Below are 20,779 nucleotides of genomic sequence, written 5' to 3' on the forward strand. Positions count from 1 at the left end.
CCGGCATGGTGGTCTGGACCGCCATTTTCTTTATGAGGCCCTTTGTCTCCAATGTTGATAACTGACTGTAATGGGTTTGGTTTTAGCTTTCTGGGCGACAGATGCTTCTTGTTGGAAGTATGGTGAGGGGGATTGTTGAAGGGGGGGGGGAAATGCAATGATTTGTTTTGTTTTTTATGTCAGGTTTGCACAAAGTACTTGACTGTTGGACAGTGCAAACACAACAAGGCGCACCTCTGCCATACTACATCATACACTTCGACCCTGCTATGTTACCAATAGATATGCTGCACCAACTTCCAACCTGGATGTTCCTTCATGGGAGAGGAGGACCCAGGTGCCTCCTCTCCCTGCCTCCCCCCCGCTCCCCCCTCCCTGCACGCAAAACATGACATTACAAGTTTTCTTGTGGAATGTTAATGGACTGCTCGATCGCATAAAGCATGCTGTGGTCCTAAGCTATGCCCACCGACTCTCCCCAGAGGTCCTGATGCTCCTGGAAACTCACCTCTTAGGCACAAAATGCCCCTTTTCAGCCCGTAAAGCATTTGACAGAGTTTTCCACACAGGCTTTCTCATGGTGGTGAATCGAAAGGTGAGAGACCCTCAAGGGAGATACCTTGCCATCACGGGCACAGTGGAGGGTCACCCATCATTCTGGTCACTTTCTTTGCACTGCCAATATCCCAAGGCGCCTTCCTTCAAGAACTGTACGCAATCCTTTTCGACCTCCCACCAGGGCTTACAGGATAGGCAGAGACTTTAACGCCGTTCTGGCCCCTGAAAAGGGCGCCACCTGGCCTCTGTCAACAGGTCACCGGGCAAGTGCCAAATGGCTCAGGGACTGGAACATTGTCTTGGCCTTTGCGATGTCTGGTGGGTGTGGCGTTCTCATCAGACCCAATTTACTTACACCTCCGCAGCATACCATACCCACTCCAGGATTGACCTGATTTTCCTACTGGCCCCAGATTGCTGCACAGTTACTGATGTGTTAATCCTAACTCGAGGTATATCTGACCACACTACCCTGTCCTCCTCCATCTCTGTGCCTCGAGAGGAGGTCCCTGTCCCATGTTGCGGCTCAAAGCATGGTTTCTCCAAGATAAGACCTTATTCCACGCCCTGGGTGAGGCTATACAAGCATACTTTCAGCATAATGCAGGATCTGTGGACTTTGTTGGTACCATTTGTGCCGTCGGAAAGGTGACGATCAAAGGTCATGCTAAAGGTTACATTCAAGCGCTGCGGTGCAACCGCCTCCTCTGCATTTCACACCTCTAGGCGAGAAGTGAACTACCCACTGAGCTCCTGGGAGAGTTCCCCCGAATGCTAGACCTTCTCAGAGAGGAGATCTGGCAACAATCATTTGAGGCCGCCAAAAATCTCTGGCACGCATCGACAGCCATTGTCTATGGCTGGGGCTACAAAAATGGAAAACTCCTATACTGGTTGGTCTCCAGACTGTTGATTACCAGGATTATTCCTGAAATTGTAGAGGAGTCCAGAATGACCCAGCATGCCCTGCATGCCCTGCCAGACATTGCTAACTCATAAGCACACTACTACCACCGTCTTTACGTGCCATCTCACTATCCAGATCCTGAAGCAATACAGCAATTCCTTAATGAGTTGCCTCCCAAGGTTGTCCCGAGCAGAGCCTCTAACTGCTGAAGAAGAACGAACTGCTATGTCAGTCATCGCCTCCGGGAAAACCCCATGCCCTGATGGCATTCCCGCGGAATACTAGATCGTTTGGAGGAATATTGACACCTCATCTGTTCGCCCAATATGGGGAGGCCGAATGGAATGGCGCCTTCCCCCCTGAGCTCGATGCAGCCATCTTAGCAGTCATCCCTGAACATCACCTACCCTCCACTCCTTGCGCAGATTACTGCTCTATCTCCATAATTAACAAGGAAGTCAAAATATATGCCATCTTCTTTGCCACTCGACTCAAGTCTGTCCTTGGCACACTCCTCTATCCGACCCACTGTGGCCCTCGTTGTCTCTATATACGGTTATTGGCCCTCGTTGTCTCTATATACTTCACCACTTTAGAGACATGTCTGGACTCTGGATTAACCCAGCCAAGTCAGTGCTAGTTCCATTGGGCCCCACAAGAGAATGTTTTGACTGGCAGGACACCATCTCCATTAGCTGTCTTAGCTTCCTTGACCTGGGCATCTGGGTGGCTTTCCAACCAGAGCCCACCTGGTCCCTGAATATGGAAAAACTAACTAAAAAGGCGCAAGAAGGCCTTACCAAATGGCAAACCCTACCACTAAATGTGATTGAAAGAATTGGTGAGCACAAAATGATAATCTTGCCAAGATTCCTAAATGTATTCCAGAGCTTCCCCATACCAATGTCGAGAGCCTGGTTCCAAACTCTGGACAAAACAGCGACCTCCTTCCTACGGTGCAGGTCAAGGTCACGATTGGCACCTGGGCATGGACGGTATGTACTTGTACTATCTTGCTTCTCAGCTCCTGGTTGTCAATGACTGGTTTACAGGAGGGTAGTCTGACCCAGCCTACTGCTTGGAAGTCTTGGTGCTGGGGTTTCCCCAGATTTTGCCCCCGATATACGGTTCCCCGATTCCAATTTAACTCCAGACAGTGACCAGGATGGTCTTCCTATCATGGACAGTATCTCTAAGACATACTCGATGGAATGGTTCCCTCACCCAACAAACCCCTCTGTGGCACGGAAGTTGGCTTAGTGGAGTGACGGCACTGAAAGGAATTAAGGACTGTAACTCAGTAGGTGTTACTCTGATTGGGGACGTGTAGGCTGGAACTCCTGTGCGATCCATTTAAGATCTTTGAGACACTTTTGTGCTTACAAACACGCAATTCTACAGATATTTGCAACTGTACTAAGCTCTCCAGACACACATGACTCACGAAGACCCACTCCCCGAGTTCAGCCCGGTGGAGGCCAAGCTACTGATGGGTGCACTAGACAAGGGGGGAATCTCCCAAATTTACCGTCCTCTGGTGATTAACTACCCTGGGACCCTTGGCCCCCTCCGGACTCGATGGGAGGAGTGGCTGGGTCCAGGGGATGATGCAGACTGGTGAGATGCATTGATGGCTCCTCGAGTTCTTGCAATCTCTTCCAGGCTGCGCCTGATACAGGCGTATTATCTTCACTGTGCCAACCTGGCTCAGACCTGCCAATTTCATGAAGGAATCCTACCCTACCCTGCCTGTCCACAATGTAGGTGGGAACCGTCCTATTTTTTCATATAGTATGGTCCTGTCACCACATTCAAAATTATTCGACAGCCATAGTGGTGGAGTTGACCAATATCTATAGAGCTCACACCCTTACTGATGTTGCTGGAGTTAATGGAAGGATGGGATGGCTCAAGGGCAGACAGGGCCTGCCTAGGAATTGCACTTCTAGTGGCCAAGCGCAACATTGCAGACGGATGGAACAACGCTGCTCCCTCGACCGCGTTGCATTGGTGGAGAGGAGTGGACTGGTGTGCCCAACAAAAGAAACCTGTGTATGAGGCCCACTGCTGTCCTAAAAACACTGTAAAGTGTGCGTGAAATGACTGGGTCAAGTGGGATTAACTGAATGTTTACCAGATCATGACTTGCAATAGATGCAATTGCTATCTATTTTATATGTCATTGTGGTTATCCTTACGCGTTCTGTTTACTGCTCAGAATGGTTTTGTAACCAACGTCAAGTGCATATTATGTTGACTTTGTTCTTAAAAATCAATAAAAATTGGTTTGTTAAAAAAAAGTCTGCATGTAGAGACCACCACATTCGTTCGGTATGCAGCAATGGGTGACTGTAGTGACTTATTCTTTATCCCATCAGGCAGTTGGCAAGGGTTTTTACCCACCCCATTATTATTTTGTAACTTCTTGAATGATGGAGGACTATTCCTGGGAAAAAAATCCTGATGTCCTTAAGCTGTGCAATAAAAATTATTTCTTTACTTTTCACTGATGATGCAGTGATCTTATCATGCACATCAAAAAATTGCATTAGAAAAAAATAGGTTGCTAGCCAAGTTCCAGAGATATTATGAAAAGAAGTACCTCCAAATTAGGTCTGCAGAGAAAGAGTATGGCTCTGTCACCCCCCATTCCTCCTCAAGGGGCTACCAAGAGTAAGCTGTCCATCCCTTGAGAGCATATCACCTACGATTGCTTGGGTAAACACGTTATCTGCAAAGCGAACTGGTCTAACCACATCGACAAGGCTGCAACAATTCTCAGCTTCTACAAATGCCATGCTGCATCTTAGAAACAAGAATGGAAGCAAATCCCCCAGTGTTATATTGCAAATATACAGGCAGAAAGCATTTGCATCTGCAGTCCTGTGATGCCAAACTCTGGTGTTACGGCAAAGCCAAGCAACTGCAAGTAATAGAGAATAACTTTCAAAGGACCTGGATAAAATTGGGTCTTGGAACTCCACTTGGTCCCCTGTTTTTGCAGCTAGGCATAAGATCTAAAACAGACATAATTGCTTTGGGCCTGATTCACAAAGATTAAATTACACTTTTGTGTAAGTTTACGCTTTTGTTAGTATTCACAAACTATGAGTTAATAGTAAGTTTACAACTGCAGAGGACAGGCCTATCGTTGTATGTGCTTAGTTCTTTGCCTTGACTTGCAGTTTGTGAAAACCAAAAAAGAAAAGCCAAAGTCTAATCTTACCTTTGTGAATCATGCCCCTTCTGTCCAGTAATGTACTGAGTACAACTGATTAGAGACCGATATTGGGGAGTGTTTTTAAGATCTATAATTGAAGTATCTGAGGATGCTAAGTTCCCTAATAATCCATTGGTACTTTATGTCGGGATATTAACGAATCTAGGGTATAGATAACTATGAACTGGCAACAATTTACTTCCCACTCCACCCCTCCCCCCAATGCCGTCACGAAAGGGAAGGTTTCATGTCAGTCCCACTAACTCACGTCACACACCAGAGTTGCAGACACCTCACTCATGACTGACCGCTACCTCTTTGTAAAGCATCTCTTGGCGTCAGAGATTTATATCAACTACATTTTACCTGAGGCACGTCACAGTTTATATATTAAATTCATTTTGGATGTTCTTCCTACTAGAGTGTATTTGCCAGTTTAATAGCAACCAAGCGCCGATGGTCATGTTACAAAATTGCATTTCATACTGTTTTGCAGAAAGTCTAAAGCCCGGCATCTGAAGTGACTAGTGCCCTTATTGGAACTCTTCTCAGTATCAACTCGTAACAATACACTTGCACTTTGCTATAGAACAGACAACCACCTAATCTGTATGACTGTTTCAAGTTACATCTGGCCACATTGATTCTGACAAGAAGGCCCATCTGGCGCTCTGAATCGTGGTAATGAATGAGGGAGGAGTGTTGTGAAAACTTTTTCCTTGATGGTTTGCACAAGGACCAAAAAATCATGGCCCACTCCTCTTTTCCCCGGTTTAATCCACTTACCCTTCTCCTAATTTAGTTGGCACCAAAGCATCTCGTATTTTCTACCAATCAGATAATTAAGTGAATGTACACTTGATACTGGCCATGGCAAGAGGTGGGGCCACTCTGACAGGATTATCTTTGTGCGTCTGATATCTTAATTTCTTACTACTTTGAACAGTCCAAAAACCACTTTTCTAATAATTTGATAATTTTAGTGACCATCATCTTGTTACCAGTCACAGCGAGACGTGGGTTCCACCCAAAAACTATTATTGTTCTGTATTGGTCCAGACCAACTTGGTTTTCATCTGGTTGCTCAAAGCATTCAAATTGATTTGACAAAGGAATCAAATAGAGATGGACTTTAGAGCACTTAAGTTCAAAGAAACTACTGTTAGACAATGTGGAATTTGATTCCCTCTTTTATTTTCTTCCCCTTTGCCATCTCTTTTTTTTTTTTTTTTTTTACAGAACTTGGGGCCGATTTAGAGTTTGGCGAAGGGGTTACTCCACTACAAATGTGGCGGATATCCTGTCCGGCGTATTACAATTTCCATAGACTATAATGGAATTGTAATATGGTGGATGGGAATTCAGTCATGTTTGTGACAGAGTAACCCCCTACGCCAAACTCTAAATCAGGCCCTTAGTTTTTAACATGTTTTCTATGAAATGTTATCTTTGTATGTTTGTTTTGGCTTATTGCTGAAAACAACACATGTAATGTAATGCACTAAAAGGCCCAGATGGCTCTTGGAACGGATTCTCTCTAAAATACATTTGCCCTTGTATCCACATTAAAGATGCCTGCAGTGTTGGAAAATATTATTGCTGCTAAAGCTGTTTGGGAATCTGTGATGCAGACGAAAATATCACCCTTCCCTAAAACCAGCCATTGTGGGTCATGTTGCTCTCTTTTGCTCATAAATATAGATACCGAGATATTACTGAAGATACTTGCCTCCAAGCTGTCCCCTGCAATAGCTAGATTAGTGTGCTGAGATAAAGCTGGGTTTTCTAAGGAGGAGCTTCTCTATTCTAAGAAGGCCTTTTAATGTTTTTAATGGCTGGGTAACAGGTCATGCATGAGTATATCTGTTCCGGCTGTTGCGGCATCTCAGTTTTGGAGAGTACTTGGTAGGATTCATAACATTGTTTTGCTGTTCTTGCTGCATTTGCCCATGGGCATGGCAATACTTATCCAGCAGTTGAGCGGTGGCGAAGTACCAGAGCGCATTACCCTCTGTCTCCTCCTATGTGCATTCGCTATGGAACCGCTGACTGTGGAGTGCAGGGGGGACCTAGAGGGTAGGGTCTGCTGTTCATATGACCTATACTGTTATCTCTTTATGCGTGCACAACATGGTATTCTGCTTGACTGAATCATGCACCAATTTGCAGGTGGTGGTTAATGTTGATTAGTTCTGTGATGTCTCTGGTTTTTACATAAATTGAAGTAAATCTGAGATGTTCTGAAAGCTATGGGTTCAGATTTTATCCCAAATTTGTAAAATAGCGGTATAATTATCTACAGCGGCAGATTAATACACATGGTCCTTACTGTAGTATACACATTTATTGCAAAGATTGTTAAGTGGATTATCGGACGGATCTACTAAGCCCTTTTTTCATCGGTAATTCTGCGATTAGCAAAATTGGAACAATTATAATAAGATCTATTTTTTAAAGAGCCGGATATGTGAGTTTGTAGTGGAATTCTTAGTTGATTGATAATTCTGTTATTTATTTTGACAAGTTACAAACTACTTTTATTTAACCAGATCATTTTCAGAATATTTACCTTTAAAATCATTAGTCATTTGAATTGGTTTCTTTTTCAGGTAATCACTCCCTCAGTATGGGGTGATTCTGTTCATACAGCCCATTTTGTACATATGGATATAAACTATTTTTTCCTCAGCCAGTTAAATATTAAATTACTGTAAGTGTCTGATCTAGAGATTGTTTGGCCCATCAATTTATGGGGTACACTTAGCATTAACATATTTAACCCCTTTAAATGTGCTTACATAGTTATATCTTTTTAAATGTATGATAGAGTATTCTACACTCCGTTTGTGCTATCCTGTAACAAGCACTGGTGAGGGCAAAAGGTCAGGACTTTGCAAGGTGGTTTGAAGGTTAATATTTTGTAATACCAAAAAAAAAGAAGAAAACATGCTGCCTCCTTAAGCTGTCTTAATGTGCATGCATTAAAAATGTAAAAAAAAATAATCACTGCATCCTGTTTGAATAGACCTGCAGTGATGCTTCTTAGCAGCAGGTGTACTTAGAATAGGTATAGAAACCATTTTAAGTTTTAATGTACATCACAAGGGAACGTTATTCTTGTTGATACTAAGAAAAGTACTGATATCTCTGAATTACTGTAACCTGAACAAACATCAGAGGCACAAGAATGACTAAAAAGGCTGAAGGGATGGAAAGAAAAACATCACTTGCATAGTAAAGTACTGGCCAGATACCTATTCCTGGGGAGGGTAAAGGGAGACATACACATGTGAACAGCAAAAATGCTGTCACTCCTTCTTCCATGCTGGTGAGTGGAAGCAAATTGTGAATGACAGTTGAGTAGTCCAATGGAAGAGGGGAATGACCTGAAAACCCCTCTGTGTATACATACAGGACTGTATTTGTTATTTATGAATGTTTGATTATATGAGGCTGGTGAGGCACCAACAGCTGTCTTTAGACCAAACCTATAAAGAAGACGTATTACATATGTTTTTGTTTATAATAATGTTTATTTGGTTTGGCGAATGTCAATCTCTTTGAACCTACCTATTTGTTTTTAGATTCCTTACCTGTTTCTAGTGTCACATGCAGTGATGATTTTGAAATAATTGGTTTGTTTATATACATTGCATTCCAGCAGAGAACATCTAGATGTGTCAAGTTATATTTTCTCTCTTGGTGGAACAATGTATAATCTAACTGCAGAAAAGATAATTCAAATTCTTTCTCTACGCATGAAAAATTAAGATTTATAGGGCCTGATTACAACTTCGGCGGAGAGGGTTAATCCGTCCCAAATGTGACGGATATCCCGCCCTCTGAATTACGAGTCCATTGTATCCTATGGAACTCGTAATATGGCGGGTGGAATATCCGTCACTTTTGGGACGGATTAACCCTCTCCGCCGAAGTCGTAATCAGGCCCATAATCTGATTGCCTCTGCACATTGTTGTCATATAATTCTACTAAAACGTCGACTTGGTTTTAGAAAGATGTGTAATTCACCTTAAACACCTAGGAATGTTATTTATTTTATAATTTATAGATTTATAATGATTATAATACATCTGTATAGTATTAGTGTTATCTTTTCATTGCAAACTGACTGCCGTAACATACTAAACATAATATATAGGGTTATTCCATATTCTTTGTTCTCTCTCTCCTTCATTTCACCTCTAAAATTTACTTGCATTTGCTTAAAATATATATGGTGACATATATTTATTATAAGGGAATATTTTGATTGATTAATGTGTCTTGATTAGTGATTACATATGATTTGTATGTATTTTGTCATGCTGAATATATATATATATATATATATATATATATATATATATATATATATATATATATATATATTCTAAAACTCTTACTACTTCAAGGTCTAATGCCTGAGTCAGTACAATATGGTGCAGCCTATGCTTTTAACACATTATGTTAGTCTTCTTTTATTATTGTGTTTGGTACATTCTAATTAAAACTGTTAATCTGAATTCTCATTGAGTCCCTAACCACATTTGTAATTGGGTGAGAAATGCCTGATATGAAAAAACTGATTTCTGTTTTCATTTCTATAGGAAGAGCCTTCACAGCCAAAGAAATAGATGCACTTCACAAACAAAAGCTGCCACTGGTGCCTTTCAGGCGTAAAATTGCAGATGGACCTGAATGGTTGAAAACGCCGTTGGGATTCATAGAAAGTGATGTCCGACGAAGGAGCAGGTAAGTAAAATAAATATATATCAGCAGCCGTAAAAGTAGTATTTTGTTAAAATATGTTTATGTTCTTCCAATAAAGGCATATATGAAATTAAAGGTTTGATGTCCGAAAAGGCAGGTCACAATTGGTGGGTGCAGATTACACACCGAATGCGACCTGCCTTTCATTTTGTGATTCAACCTACGTACTAGTAAGTCATCTCACAAAATATCTAGCAGTAGTGGATCGCAGAAGGACATGCCTAATGAATAATAATTAGTAGGTTCCTTTTCCCCACCCCTCTTCCCCCACTTGTGATTGACAGACCACCAATCCTGCTTTCCCATTCCCTAAACTGGATACATTTTTTCAAAGTAATCCTTGGTCCTTAAAGGAACAGGTGCTGATTTCAAGATAAAAAAAGTTTACAGCTCAGGTTGACATCTAGAGGAGCACATACTGGCCCTGGGACCATTGCCTGCTTTTCCTCGAGATTCTGCTATACCACTGCTTCTGCAACACTGGGCTACAAATCTTCCAAATGTGGTGAGACCAAGGGGGATTGGACACTGGGTGTGCGGCTGCCCGATGGCGGACTGAGAAGCATAGCAAAATGCCTCTGGTGGTTAGATCCAGCAGCAGTGAGCAAACCACCCTAGTGCTTCTTCCCCTCCTCTGGAGGTCCTGATTTGGCACCTGGAGGCACCCTGACCACTGGAGGAATGTGGGTGCAGCAGATAAACCTCACCCCACCCCCCATTTCCAACGTTGACTCCATCACCTGGGGCCCGCGGGATAGGGAGTCAGACGGTCCGTGTCGTATAAAGGAAGGGTGCAGTCCAGCTGGATGGCTCATCTTGCGCCGTGCACCCCCTCCCCTCCCCTCCCCTCCCCCAGGGGTCTGGAGCGGCCAAAACCCCAGGTGAGGGATGCACAGACGGGACTGGGGACAGGTCGCCTGCATGTGACAACCGACCTTCCCGTTGCCCTCCTCTTTGGCTCCACTCCTGCAAAGTCTGCACATCGCCCCCTGCGGCCTATGAAGGCCTCGCTCCCATCCCTGCATTGGACAAGAGGGAGAACACCTGAGACTCTACAGGCCCGCTGCGACGGCGGTCCCCCCCACCGCCTCCCTCGCAGCACACACCAGTCCCATGAACTTGCCTGATCCTTCCTAAAGCGAGGCCTCACCGATACTCCAGGCCACCAGCATAACTAAGTGGTGACACTCCGGGCTGGAGTGAACCTGGACTTGGCCTGCTGGGCCCGATCTGTGCTCGACCTGCCCTAAGACAGGCGGAAAAAGGAGTCTCACCCCACAGCAAATACTCCAGCACCTATTTGATCTAACTAGTTCCTACCCAATACTGGCTGGAGCAGGGCCCGGAAGTGAGTTGGGGGGCCCCTTGCCTGAGATTCCCAGGAGGAACTGCAGTCTGCAATTTAGATCTGGTCTTCCTCCTTTCACATGTGAACATTCTCCAAAAATACAGACTAGGACATTGTAGGTAAAGGCCCTCTCCTTTCCAAAAACATGTCTAAGAGATAAGCCGCTATTGAAGAGCAAACTTTCCTGCAGCCACTAACCAAGCGCTCCCGGGGCCACAAGACTTCATCTAATGTGAAGCTGTACTCAAACGATATACCGGTATATAACCCTGTTGAGACCCAGGCACCATGCTGCACCCTTAAGATCAGTGAGAACTGCACACAATACCCCCTGGCCTCCCCCTTCAATTTGTTTAAGCCTCCACAGGGTGTGTCTGACGGGCCATGCTGTGGGGTTTGATCTGATACATCCACAACCATGGGCAAAGAGGACCCCCAACCCTCTACAGCTCAGACATGTATGGATCAATACTCCACCGGGGCAACCACAGGTCCACTGGGGTAAATCTGGGGAGACCAAGCTGGGACCCCCATCGAGTGAACTGACCACATTTCTTCAGACAATACAAACCTCACAGGCCGCAGTAGAGACCAAAATAGGTGAAGTCTGCATTGATGTATCCACCCTCCTCACATAAACAGCTGAACTGCCCCGCCGCTCCGAAGATGCCGAAAACTGCTCTCGACATAACAATGTGCGCATGATTGGCATTCCCGAAAACACAGAACCACGATCTGTGGCAGACTACCTTGAGAACTGGATTAAAACCTGAATGCCTGCCACTCTTCTTTCTTCCTGGCTTGCAGTCTAATGCGCACATCGGGACTTGACCCCCAGGCTGTCACAAGGCTCTCTGCCCAGACCGTTGATAGCCCATCCCAGATGGATCTTCGATGCAATGAAACCAAGGTCCTCATATTTCTTGATTATACTCAAGAAGTTCAACAACTACGTCGTACTTACACTAACATTAAACAGAAACTCAGAGCAATAGGAATACAATACCGCCCCCCATTCCCGGCCAGGCTTTGGGTCATTTATAACAACAAGTCACACTTCTTTGAAACATCGGAACTGGCCTGAACCTTGCTCACAGAAGAACGGCGACATGATACGCCACGACATAGCTCCTCACAACCTCCTGGACTGAGGTGTGAGAGCCATCCCGATTGAAGGCCTAAACGCCAGAGACCACGTACCCTCTCACAGAGACGAAAACACTGTTGACGTTCAATCTCCCCTTGACCTTCATCCCATGGCCATGCTGGACCCAAGACAGTGCCCGGGGGAACACGTGAGAGCGACACACCTGCCCCTGCTCCGACCAACTGGAGGTGCACAGCGACACAGATCTCTCTTGAAGTCCAGCGCTATCTCTTCCCTTGATCCAGAATGGAATGTCTGTAGTCCTACTCTGTTGACTACACCTTTTCTGTCATGATCACTACATACGATCTGAAATAATGGAGGGGGTCCACCACAATCTAATTTCTGTTTTTCATCAATTTATTGAGTTTTACTTCTATTATGAGGGTGACCAATGCTTCTTGGGGGAAGTATTGGAAGGGGTGGGAGTTGGTGGGGGGGACTGGAGATTTTAGAGTTCATAGGTTTACCTCACGGCAGATTTGACTTCATGCTTCTGTTTCACCTTATAGGTTTTTCTTACAGTTAAATACACAGACTCCCAAAGGGATACACAAGACACGCTCCTCTAACATACAGCGTCCTCAACACACACCACTACAACACTAAACAGGCCCCCTGGGAGGACGGGTGACATTCCCTATGACGCACCTAACTACATTTACCTAACACTATGGCCCCCACCTGTAAAAATACCTGTCCTGGAACGTTAATGGGTTCCTGGACAAAATAAAACGCTCAGCGGCACTGACGTGCCCAGCGACACCAGGCAGACATCCTGTTGTTCCAAGAAACACACTTCCTGGGTGATAACTGCCCCTTCCTGGTACGCAGGGGCTTCAATAGAGTTTACCACGTGGTCTTCAATCGATGCTCTAAGGGAGTGGCCATTCTTTTACGCCTCTTCTTTCCTCTGACAGTACCCCAAGTAGTAAAGGACCACCGAGGTCGGTTCTTAGCTCCCACAGGTACACTTGCAGGGCGTGCCTTTAACCTCCTAAGCAGTTAGGCTCCCCCAGTGACCTTCTGCTCCTTCCTGGGGAACATGTCTAAAGTTTTGACGGATCTCCCACAAGGTACAACATTGATAAGGGCTTCAGCGCAGTCCTCGATCCGGCTTTAGACACCTCCGGCCCCCCTCTACCTCTAGATGTATCAAAGCACACCATCTCTCCAGCTGGCTCACCTCCCTGGGGCTTTGTGATGTATGGCAGACCTGGCACCTGTGGCGTAGAGAGTTCACACACACTTCGGCAGCCCATAAGACACAGTCCCATATAGATCTCTTCCTTATGCCTGCCCCAGAATGTCGCAACATTGTCTCGGTCGAAATCCAACCAAGGGGGATATCTGGTCATGCTCCTCTTTTTCCTCAAAACAGGCTCACAGGGGATAAATACACGACCTCTATGGCGGTTAAACTCCTGGTATCTACAAAATGAAGAATGCACTCAGTTTCTGCAGGCGAAAACCCAGGAATATTTTGCTGTTAACGAAGGCTCTGTTTAGTCTATGGGTGTCCTATGGGCAGCCAGCAATGCTATAATACGAAGGTACGCTAAGAGTTTTATACCTGGCTGGAAGCTCAGACACTCCGCTTGGAAAGTGAATTGGCCCTCAACCCGGAGGAAGCAACCTCTTGTCGCCTTTAACTGATAAGCGAGGTACTGCGTCTTCAAGCTATGGAGGCCACGGAACACCTATGACTAGCTTCCACGCCACATATATATGGCTGGGGGGATAAAAATGAAAAGCTACTTTACTGGTTTATTTCTCATCAACAGGCCTCCAGAATCATCCCAGATGTCACTGATGCAAGAGGGGAGCGACAATCCACGCTTTCGGCAGTGGCTGAAGTTTTTGCAGGCTATTACCAAACATTATTTGCACTATCCCAAACGGTTGAGCATTCTTACGCCGCCCAATGTCTCAGTGATGTGCCTCTTCCTCGGTTGTTCCCCACAGAGACTCAAGCACTAGATGAACCCATCACGTTAGCAGAAGTGTAGGTAGCGATCTCCGCCATGGCCACTGGGAAAACTCATGGCTTATGGCTTCCCCACTGAATTGTGTGCAGCATTCTGGGAAACCCTGACACCTAAGCTCCTAGCTCATTATGAAGAGATTAACCGTGTAGGTACCTTTCCGACTAACATGGATATTGCCACCATAGTGGTTATTCGCAAAACCCAGCCCACCTCCCTGTCTTGCTCCGACTAATTTCCCTTATTGATGCAGAGGTGAAGATTTACGTCTTGATCCTGGCTACTGGTCTCAAAAATGTGCTATACACATTAATTCATCCCAATGAATGCAGATTCATGATCTCTCGCGGCACAAGGCATTGTACTCAGCACCTCCACGTGACACTAGCCCATCGTCATCTCCTAACCCCTGACCTGGCTCATTGACTTTGAGAAAGCATTTGATACTGTTGATTAGGAATACTTGATGCTGGTGCTCAGACGGCCAGGAATAGGATCACGCTTCTGCAGACTGGTCCATGCCCTATACACAAGCCCGACGGCTCTTAGCTACATCAATGGCATTGTTTTGCACTCCTTTCCCATCGGCTGAGGCACTCGTCAGGGCTGTGCCTTGTCTCTCCTCCTGTTTGCCCTAGCGAGTGAGGCGTTGGCGCCAGTTGATTACGGGCGATGTTCTTCTCTGTGGGTGGGGATGGAAGGGGGGGACAGAAAGATTGTATAGCCCTATACGCTGATGATGTCCTCCTATACTTGTCAGATCCATCCATTAGCTGCCCCGATGTCTCCATCACCTTCGTCGCTTTGAGGTTGCATCCAGCCTCCGCATGAACCCGGCTCAATAGATTCTGGTGCCGCTGGCCATGTCTAGATCTTGCTTTGATTGGCAAAGGGATATACCTATTCGTTGGTTAAGCTTCAAATACTTGAATATCTGGCTATTGCTGTTCCCAGCCCTTACTTGGATTCTGAACCTTAGGCCCCTAACTCAGAAAGTTAAATCAGACCTGGAGTGATCGCAGACCCTCCCCCTTAATGTTCTGGGCACTATCTAAAATGATGGTCTTGCCATGTTTCTTGTATGTGTTTCAAAACCTTCACATTCCTCTCTTGACCACATCATTTCTTTGGCGCGGGCGCGTCACCACATTGAGCTCCAGCATTGTCAACAAGGCTCGTATGATGGGGGACTGGGCATGTCCAATCTCTATTACTATATCTAGCTACTCTGTTCCTGCACGATTGGTTTAACGAGGGATGGTGTGACCTGGCTTATCGCCTCAAACTTACCCAACTCTCCTTACCCCGTATCCACGGCCTATTAAATGGACACTGGCTCCACAAAGACATGGCCCCGGAAACCAGAATGGTATTCCTAGCTTGGAGAGCGGCCTTAAGACACACCCATTGGGCCGATACCCTGACACAGCAAACACTCCTTTGGTACGGTACATAGTTAAGCGAAGTGGCCCGCTGCAAGGATTTGATAAAATGGACTTGGTGGGCATATCGTAGCTGGAAGATGTGTGGACTGGCTCCCATATTCGTTCCTTTTATGACCTCTATACAGAGTATCAACAATTGCATATTCAGTTCTATAAATATATTCAACTCCGTCAGGCTCTTCATATGCATTGTACACGCATAGAAGCCCTACCAGAATACAATCCATTAGAAGGTAAAACTCTTATGGGGTTGGTAGGTCGGGCGGGATATATCGGATCTATAAAACATTGATAATTAACTCTTCAGGGGATCTGACCTACGTTAGGGACCGCTGGGAACAATGGATAGGCCCTAAAGATGACACTGATTGGTGCAATGCTTTGATGGCACCCAGAAGTACAACTATGTCTTCTCGCTTGGGACTGATACAGAAGTATTATCTCTACAGAGTATACCTCTCACCAGCCAGGTCACACCGAGCTAGGTTTCTTCCAGACCCTTCATGCATGTGGAGGATCCACTGCTTACTTTTACATTAACTTGGACCTGCCCCCATATTCAGAGATATCGGACGGCAATAACAAATGAACTCATTGATGTATTTAGAGGGGATTGGGGAAACACATGCTGAACCTACCTTCCTGGGCACAGCCTTATTGGTGGCAAAAAGAGACATTGCAACTCACTGGAGATCCCCCACACCTTTTTCTAGATCAAAATGACACCAAGGGATGGACTGGTATGCAAAACAAGAAAACGGTTTGAGGCACAGGGCTGTCCCCGTAAGCCCAAGCGGGTATGGAGGAAATGGTTGGGACAAATCCCATAATTACCTCTCAGGGTGGAACCCCTAGAATATTGTATCCTGCCACTGTGTACTTGATGTTTTCTGATAACATATATGCTTACCTGCATAGCTATAATGTTGTCATGGTCGTACAACAGTCTGTGCCAATGTTGTATGTGTTTTGTTTCACAAAAATCAATAAAATTGGTTTATAAAAAAAAAAAATACTGCAAAATGGCTGGCCAGTGCCGAACCAATGCAGTTCCAATAACACAAGCACTGTATTCATGTAGAACACCTTTGCGTTGGAAGGGTGGGAATGTCGTTTGCTCCAACCCTCTTAGGAGAACTATAAAGTTCGCCAGATTGGAGATACATGTTGAGCATTATGTCCACAAGGCAACATGGAGGGATAGTAGGCTCCGATCACTGTGTGCTCAATGAGCACAACACTGACAGAGCACAAGAATACACAGACACATGGAATGTTCACACACATATGTTCTTAGGATAGAAGGCTCAACCACATTCCCAGAATTAAAGCAACACAACACAACACAACACAACCCATGTACAGAGATTGGGCAAGTCTTTAAGGAAACCGCGCTTTGTGGTGTTTGACTATTACTGCGTGTGAGACTGTAATTGTTGGTCTGTAGGCATGCCGGGTTACACTTGTTAAGAACCAGAGCAAGTGTCCTAAAGGTAGTAACTGTCTCAATTCTGTTGTGTTTTAGGCAGAGGATGATAGGAACCTTCAACATCAGTTCCCTGGATTTGAACTTCAGGGAAGCCCGGAGACCCGCATCGGGTCACTTCATGAACGTAGACCACAAAAAAAGGTCCGCTGACCACACGCCGGCTACAAAACAAGTAACCATTCACGAAGGTGCCAAACTGCTAGCAGTATAAATATGTCCTTCTTGTTGCATTTGTTGGCCCTCCCTTGTGTCAAGTAGTCTTTTTTCCACATGGCAACACAAGAAAACACACTCTTCGTCAGCAAAGTTAGACCACCCTGTGATGCATAACAGGTGAAGCAGATAAGGAACAGAGGTAAAGGTACTTCCTGTTGATCACACGATTCGTCAGTGGGTGTCATGGCGATGTCACAGGTGTCTGGAGATCGACTACTATGCTCTTCATTGGTGGAAAAAATTACATGAGCCATATGTGCCTTTCGCCCAGCGTCAATGAAGGTTAAAACAATGACCGCTTGTGGCTGGGATATCGCAGACTATTAAGGATCCTAATAAGGATTTTGAAGCTAAACTTATGAAAAGGTGTATAGTGGTGTTGTGCAGTTTTACTGTGTCTCTTTCTTCCCTAGGTTTTCTTCCTAAATGCGCTTCCATTCTTCATACCGCTACAATGTCGAAATGGATCACCACAAGAAATGGTTTTAGCTTACACTTCTTTTTGCAGCTCTTTTCCTTGTTCATTTCAGCATTGTACTAAAAATGTTTGCATCACATGATAGCCAAGGACATAGTAAAATACCTAAAGAAAAGACTCAGAACTGTTGGATCTAATCTAATGTTGTGCAAGAGTGGTCCCCCAGGGCCCGTTCCAGATCAGACTTCACGGACTGCGTAAGTGATTTGTACAATGCCAGGTGGGAGCAGGTATAGGAAGCCTTCAGAGAAGCTGGTGGTTTCCACACCAGATGGTACAACGGTGCTAAGCACCGAGATCTTAAAGCAGGGGTAGAGTCCACCCACTGGAGTGCTTTTAAGGCCCTTCCTTTAGCCATGGCATTGTACTTTTCAAAGGTTATACTTCAAATACTTCCCCTTTTAAAATCAATGGAAACGAAAGATAGACTTGAAAAGCAATTAGATATTAATTATTTGAAACATTTGCAAAATACAGATGCAAACTACAAATCGGAAACTTTGCCAATGAGGTGTGACACTTTAAAGAAACAATGCTCACTCCTTTAGGAAGTTATAATGTACCCAAAACCAATGTCAAATGAATATACAAAAACCCATACAAACCGCAATGCATGGATTATGTTTCAGTTTACTAATTTACATAAAGTCCTAGTCCCTGTCTTTGTTTTCTGTCACTTTCGATTGCTATTTATTCGATGAGAGGATTATTCAGATGTTGGCTGCTGCCCATATGTACCTCCTGGAGCAGGACCAAGGCCTCTGTCTAAAGTAGAGAAGTAGTGAAAATAGTTGGTAAGGCATGCGACCCGAGTATCTACCAGTGACTGAGATTAAATCAAATTGTTCACATATCACTGTGCTTCCTTTGATTTTTGGTAAGTGGTCACTTATTCAGGAATTAGCTACTGCCCCACAGCACACAAGAAACACCACAGCGGCTCTAAGGTGTTGTCAAAATGATGTATGCTGTGTTGGTGCAACTGTACATTTTACAACAAAGGCAAACAAATATATATATTTGAAGACAGAAACAATGCACCCTTTTTAGATCATTGTCTAGAAAGGGGTTGAGTAAAAGTTAAAATATATCAAGTTTGCTTTGGAAGTAATTGAACTTGTATGCAACTATTTCTTCTGAAAGAAAATATTTTACTAAGCTGTGAAATGCAATTACTCTGTTTTGGAAGTAACTATGGATACAATACCTAATCACAAATATGTTGATTCTTCACCTATGCACTAAGTATAAACAAGAGCAGAATGTAACCCAAAATCCAAGATGGGTGCTGTGGTTCTGGGAACTGGCTTCCTGAGTTGAGTTCACAGGTCTGTATTCCTGCCTCAAAGCTCAGGAAATCCTAGTTCACTTGTGGTGTTTGACCCCATCCAACAGCAAGGAAGAGGTTGCTGGCACGTTGTCAACAACATATCTTTGCTTCTTGAAGAAGACAGCATCCCTGTCACGCCTACTTTGTACTAGAATATTTCCGGGTGAGATGCTGCTTAATGAGTACACATAACAGAACATTGTCCACTGCTCTGAGTTGTCCAGCATTGTTGAGATGTGGCCCACTTCGCATGTCTTCTGAAGATCAGTGTGCATGGCCAATCTTTAATTGGAACCTTGGAATGTTTTGAAGACCACGAATTGGCTCAGTACTAATACTGCTGATATAAGCCTTCTGCTCCAGCATTCCAATGTTTATTTCTGTTTTCCACTTTTTAGTTTAGATAATTCTACCTTCAGTGGGTGGAATGTTCGAACAGCTTTACAGCCCTTCTGCCCTGGGCTATATCAGTTGTTAAAGGCCCTCCCCCTCACTACAGGCCCTTGCCTGCCACTCAGACCAACACCTTTGGTTCAAGATCTTTAACAACTGGTATAACTCTGGGCAGTGGGCCCCAAGGCTACTTATTTACCCAACAGTTCCATTAAGTCCAAGCAAAACATTTACCAAAGATATTGGCCTTTAATTGGAACATTCAAAGCATTTGGATCAGGAAATTAATAAGCATTTTCACCACAGCTTGCATAAATTGTGACATGCATATTGCAAACAACCATTTTGACACAGACAAATATTGGGCCTTAAATGTCATAAATGCAGTCGTGTGACATAAGCATAAATTGCAGCTGTGCATATTGTTTTCGTAAATACTTCTCATTGGTGCTGCTACATCTGACCCAGATCCCTCAACTGACCTGCTAGGCCATTAGAACTTGATATCCAGTTAGGGTAAAAGACCCCAGCAGACAACCAACAAAAGCTGTCTTATGTCCTCCTAATGCTTTGCTCCTTCACCCCCATTCTGAGCCTCAACGTGTACAAAGTAATGTTGGCGGCTTTGGGTTAGAGCATTTACAGTCTGTTAACTAAGCTTCTGTAGTCTGCTGTCAACACTCCCTGTTTTTGTTCTCTTACTTACATCAATGGTGCTTAACTGTATTGTGTTTTCGCTAGTTATTTGTGTAACCATTTACGCCTCCAGCAGTACCGTAGAAAATCCAAACTAAATATTTGTACCATAGTCATAGAAAAGGTTTGGAAAACAGGTACTTAACCCCTTTTAAAACATTTTGCCATGTGACACAACCTTTGACAGATACGGCCAATAGGTTTGCTATAAGTTGAGCATTACCATTTGTGGACCTTCTCTGCTAAAGGAAGGACTTACTGTCATCCCCTTCGACTGGCTGAACAAAAGCAATGACTATCGATTTACAATGATGAAGCCATTCCACTAAATTCAGAACTTTCTCTGTATGGCTATATCAGGGAGCCACAGAAGTAATTCAGTGAACGTTAGTGCATCTAGAACTTAAACTCCCATGTATCCACTCTTGTTTTAATCTTGAAATTGTTAATTAAATCATCAGTTATGTACTCTAGATTGATTCTAGCAAAAATAAAAGATATTTATAAAATGTGTTTTTCTTTTTGTTATGCACAAATCTTCAGAGGTGAATCATTAGCAGATGAGGGAGACATCATACTTTGGTGCTATCTAAATAACCAATGCCAACTGAATCAGAGGTTTTGCAGCACTCCAAATGGAATAGTGTGTCTGGGTAAAAGACACTATCAGCTTACAAAACAATCTTGCATTGATCGAGAAGGATTTCCACCACTTTTCGTTAACTGTGGTGCTTTGTCATCATACGTCCTAACGCAATAGGAAGTATTTTCCACTATTCCTTCCTTGTTTACCTTC

The 20,779-nt window shown here is 44.3% G+C and overlaps 1 protein-coding gene across 1 annotated transcript in view; it reads left to right on the forward strand.

The window, feature by feature from the left end:
• The window catches only part of LOC138296682 (protein FAM228B-like), a 144,433-nt gene extending 123,945 nt beyond the window's left edge, over positions 1-20,488 (forward strand). Inside the window, exons 9-10 of the mRNA XM_069236033.1 lie at positions 9,294-9,438; positions 16,907-20,488. Coding sequence (XP_069092134.1) covers positions 9,294-9,438; positions 16,907-17,081 — 320 coding nt within the window. The 3' untranslated portion in view covers positions 17,082-20,488. The remainder of the gene's footprint in view (positions 1-9,293; positions 9,439-16,906) is intronic.
• The last annotated feature ends 291 nt before the right edge of the window (positions 20,489-20,779 follow it).

This window comes from Pleurodeles waltl, chromosome 5, assembly GCF_031143425.1.
Source record: "Pleurodeles waltl isolate 20211129_DDA chromosome 5, aPleWal1.hap1.20221129, whole genome shotgun sequence".
In the NCBI taxonomy this organism is placed as follows: domain Eukaryota; kingdom Metazoa; phylum Chordata; class Amphibia; order Caudata; family Salamandridae; genus Pleurodeles; species Pleurodeles waltl.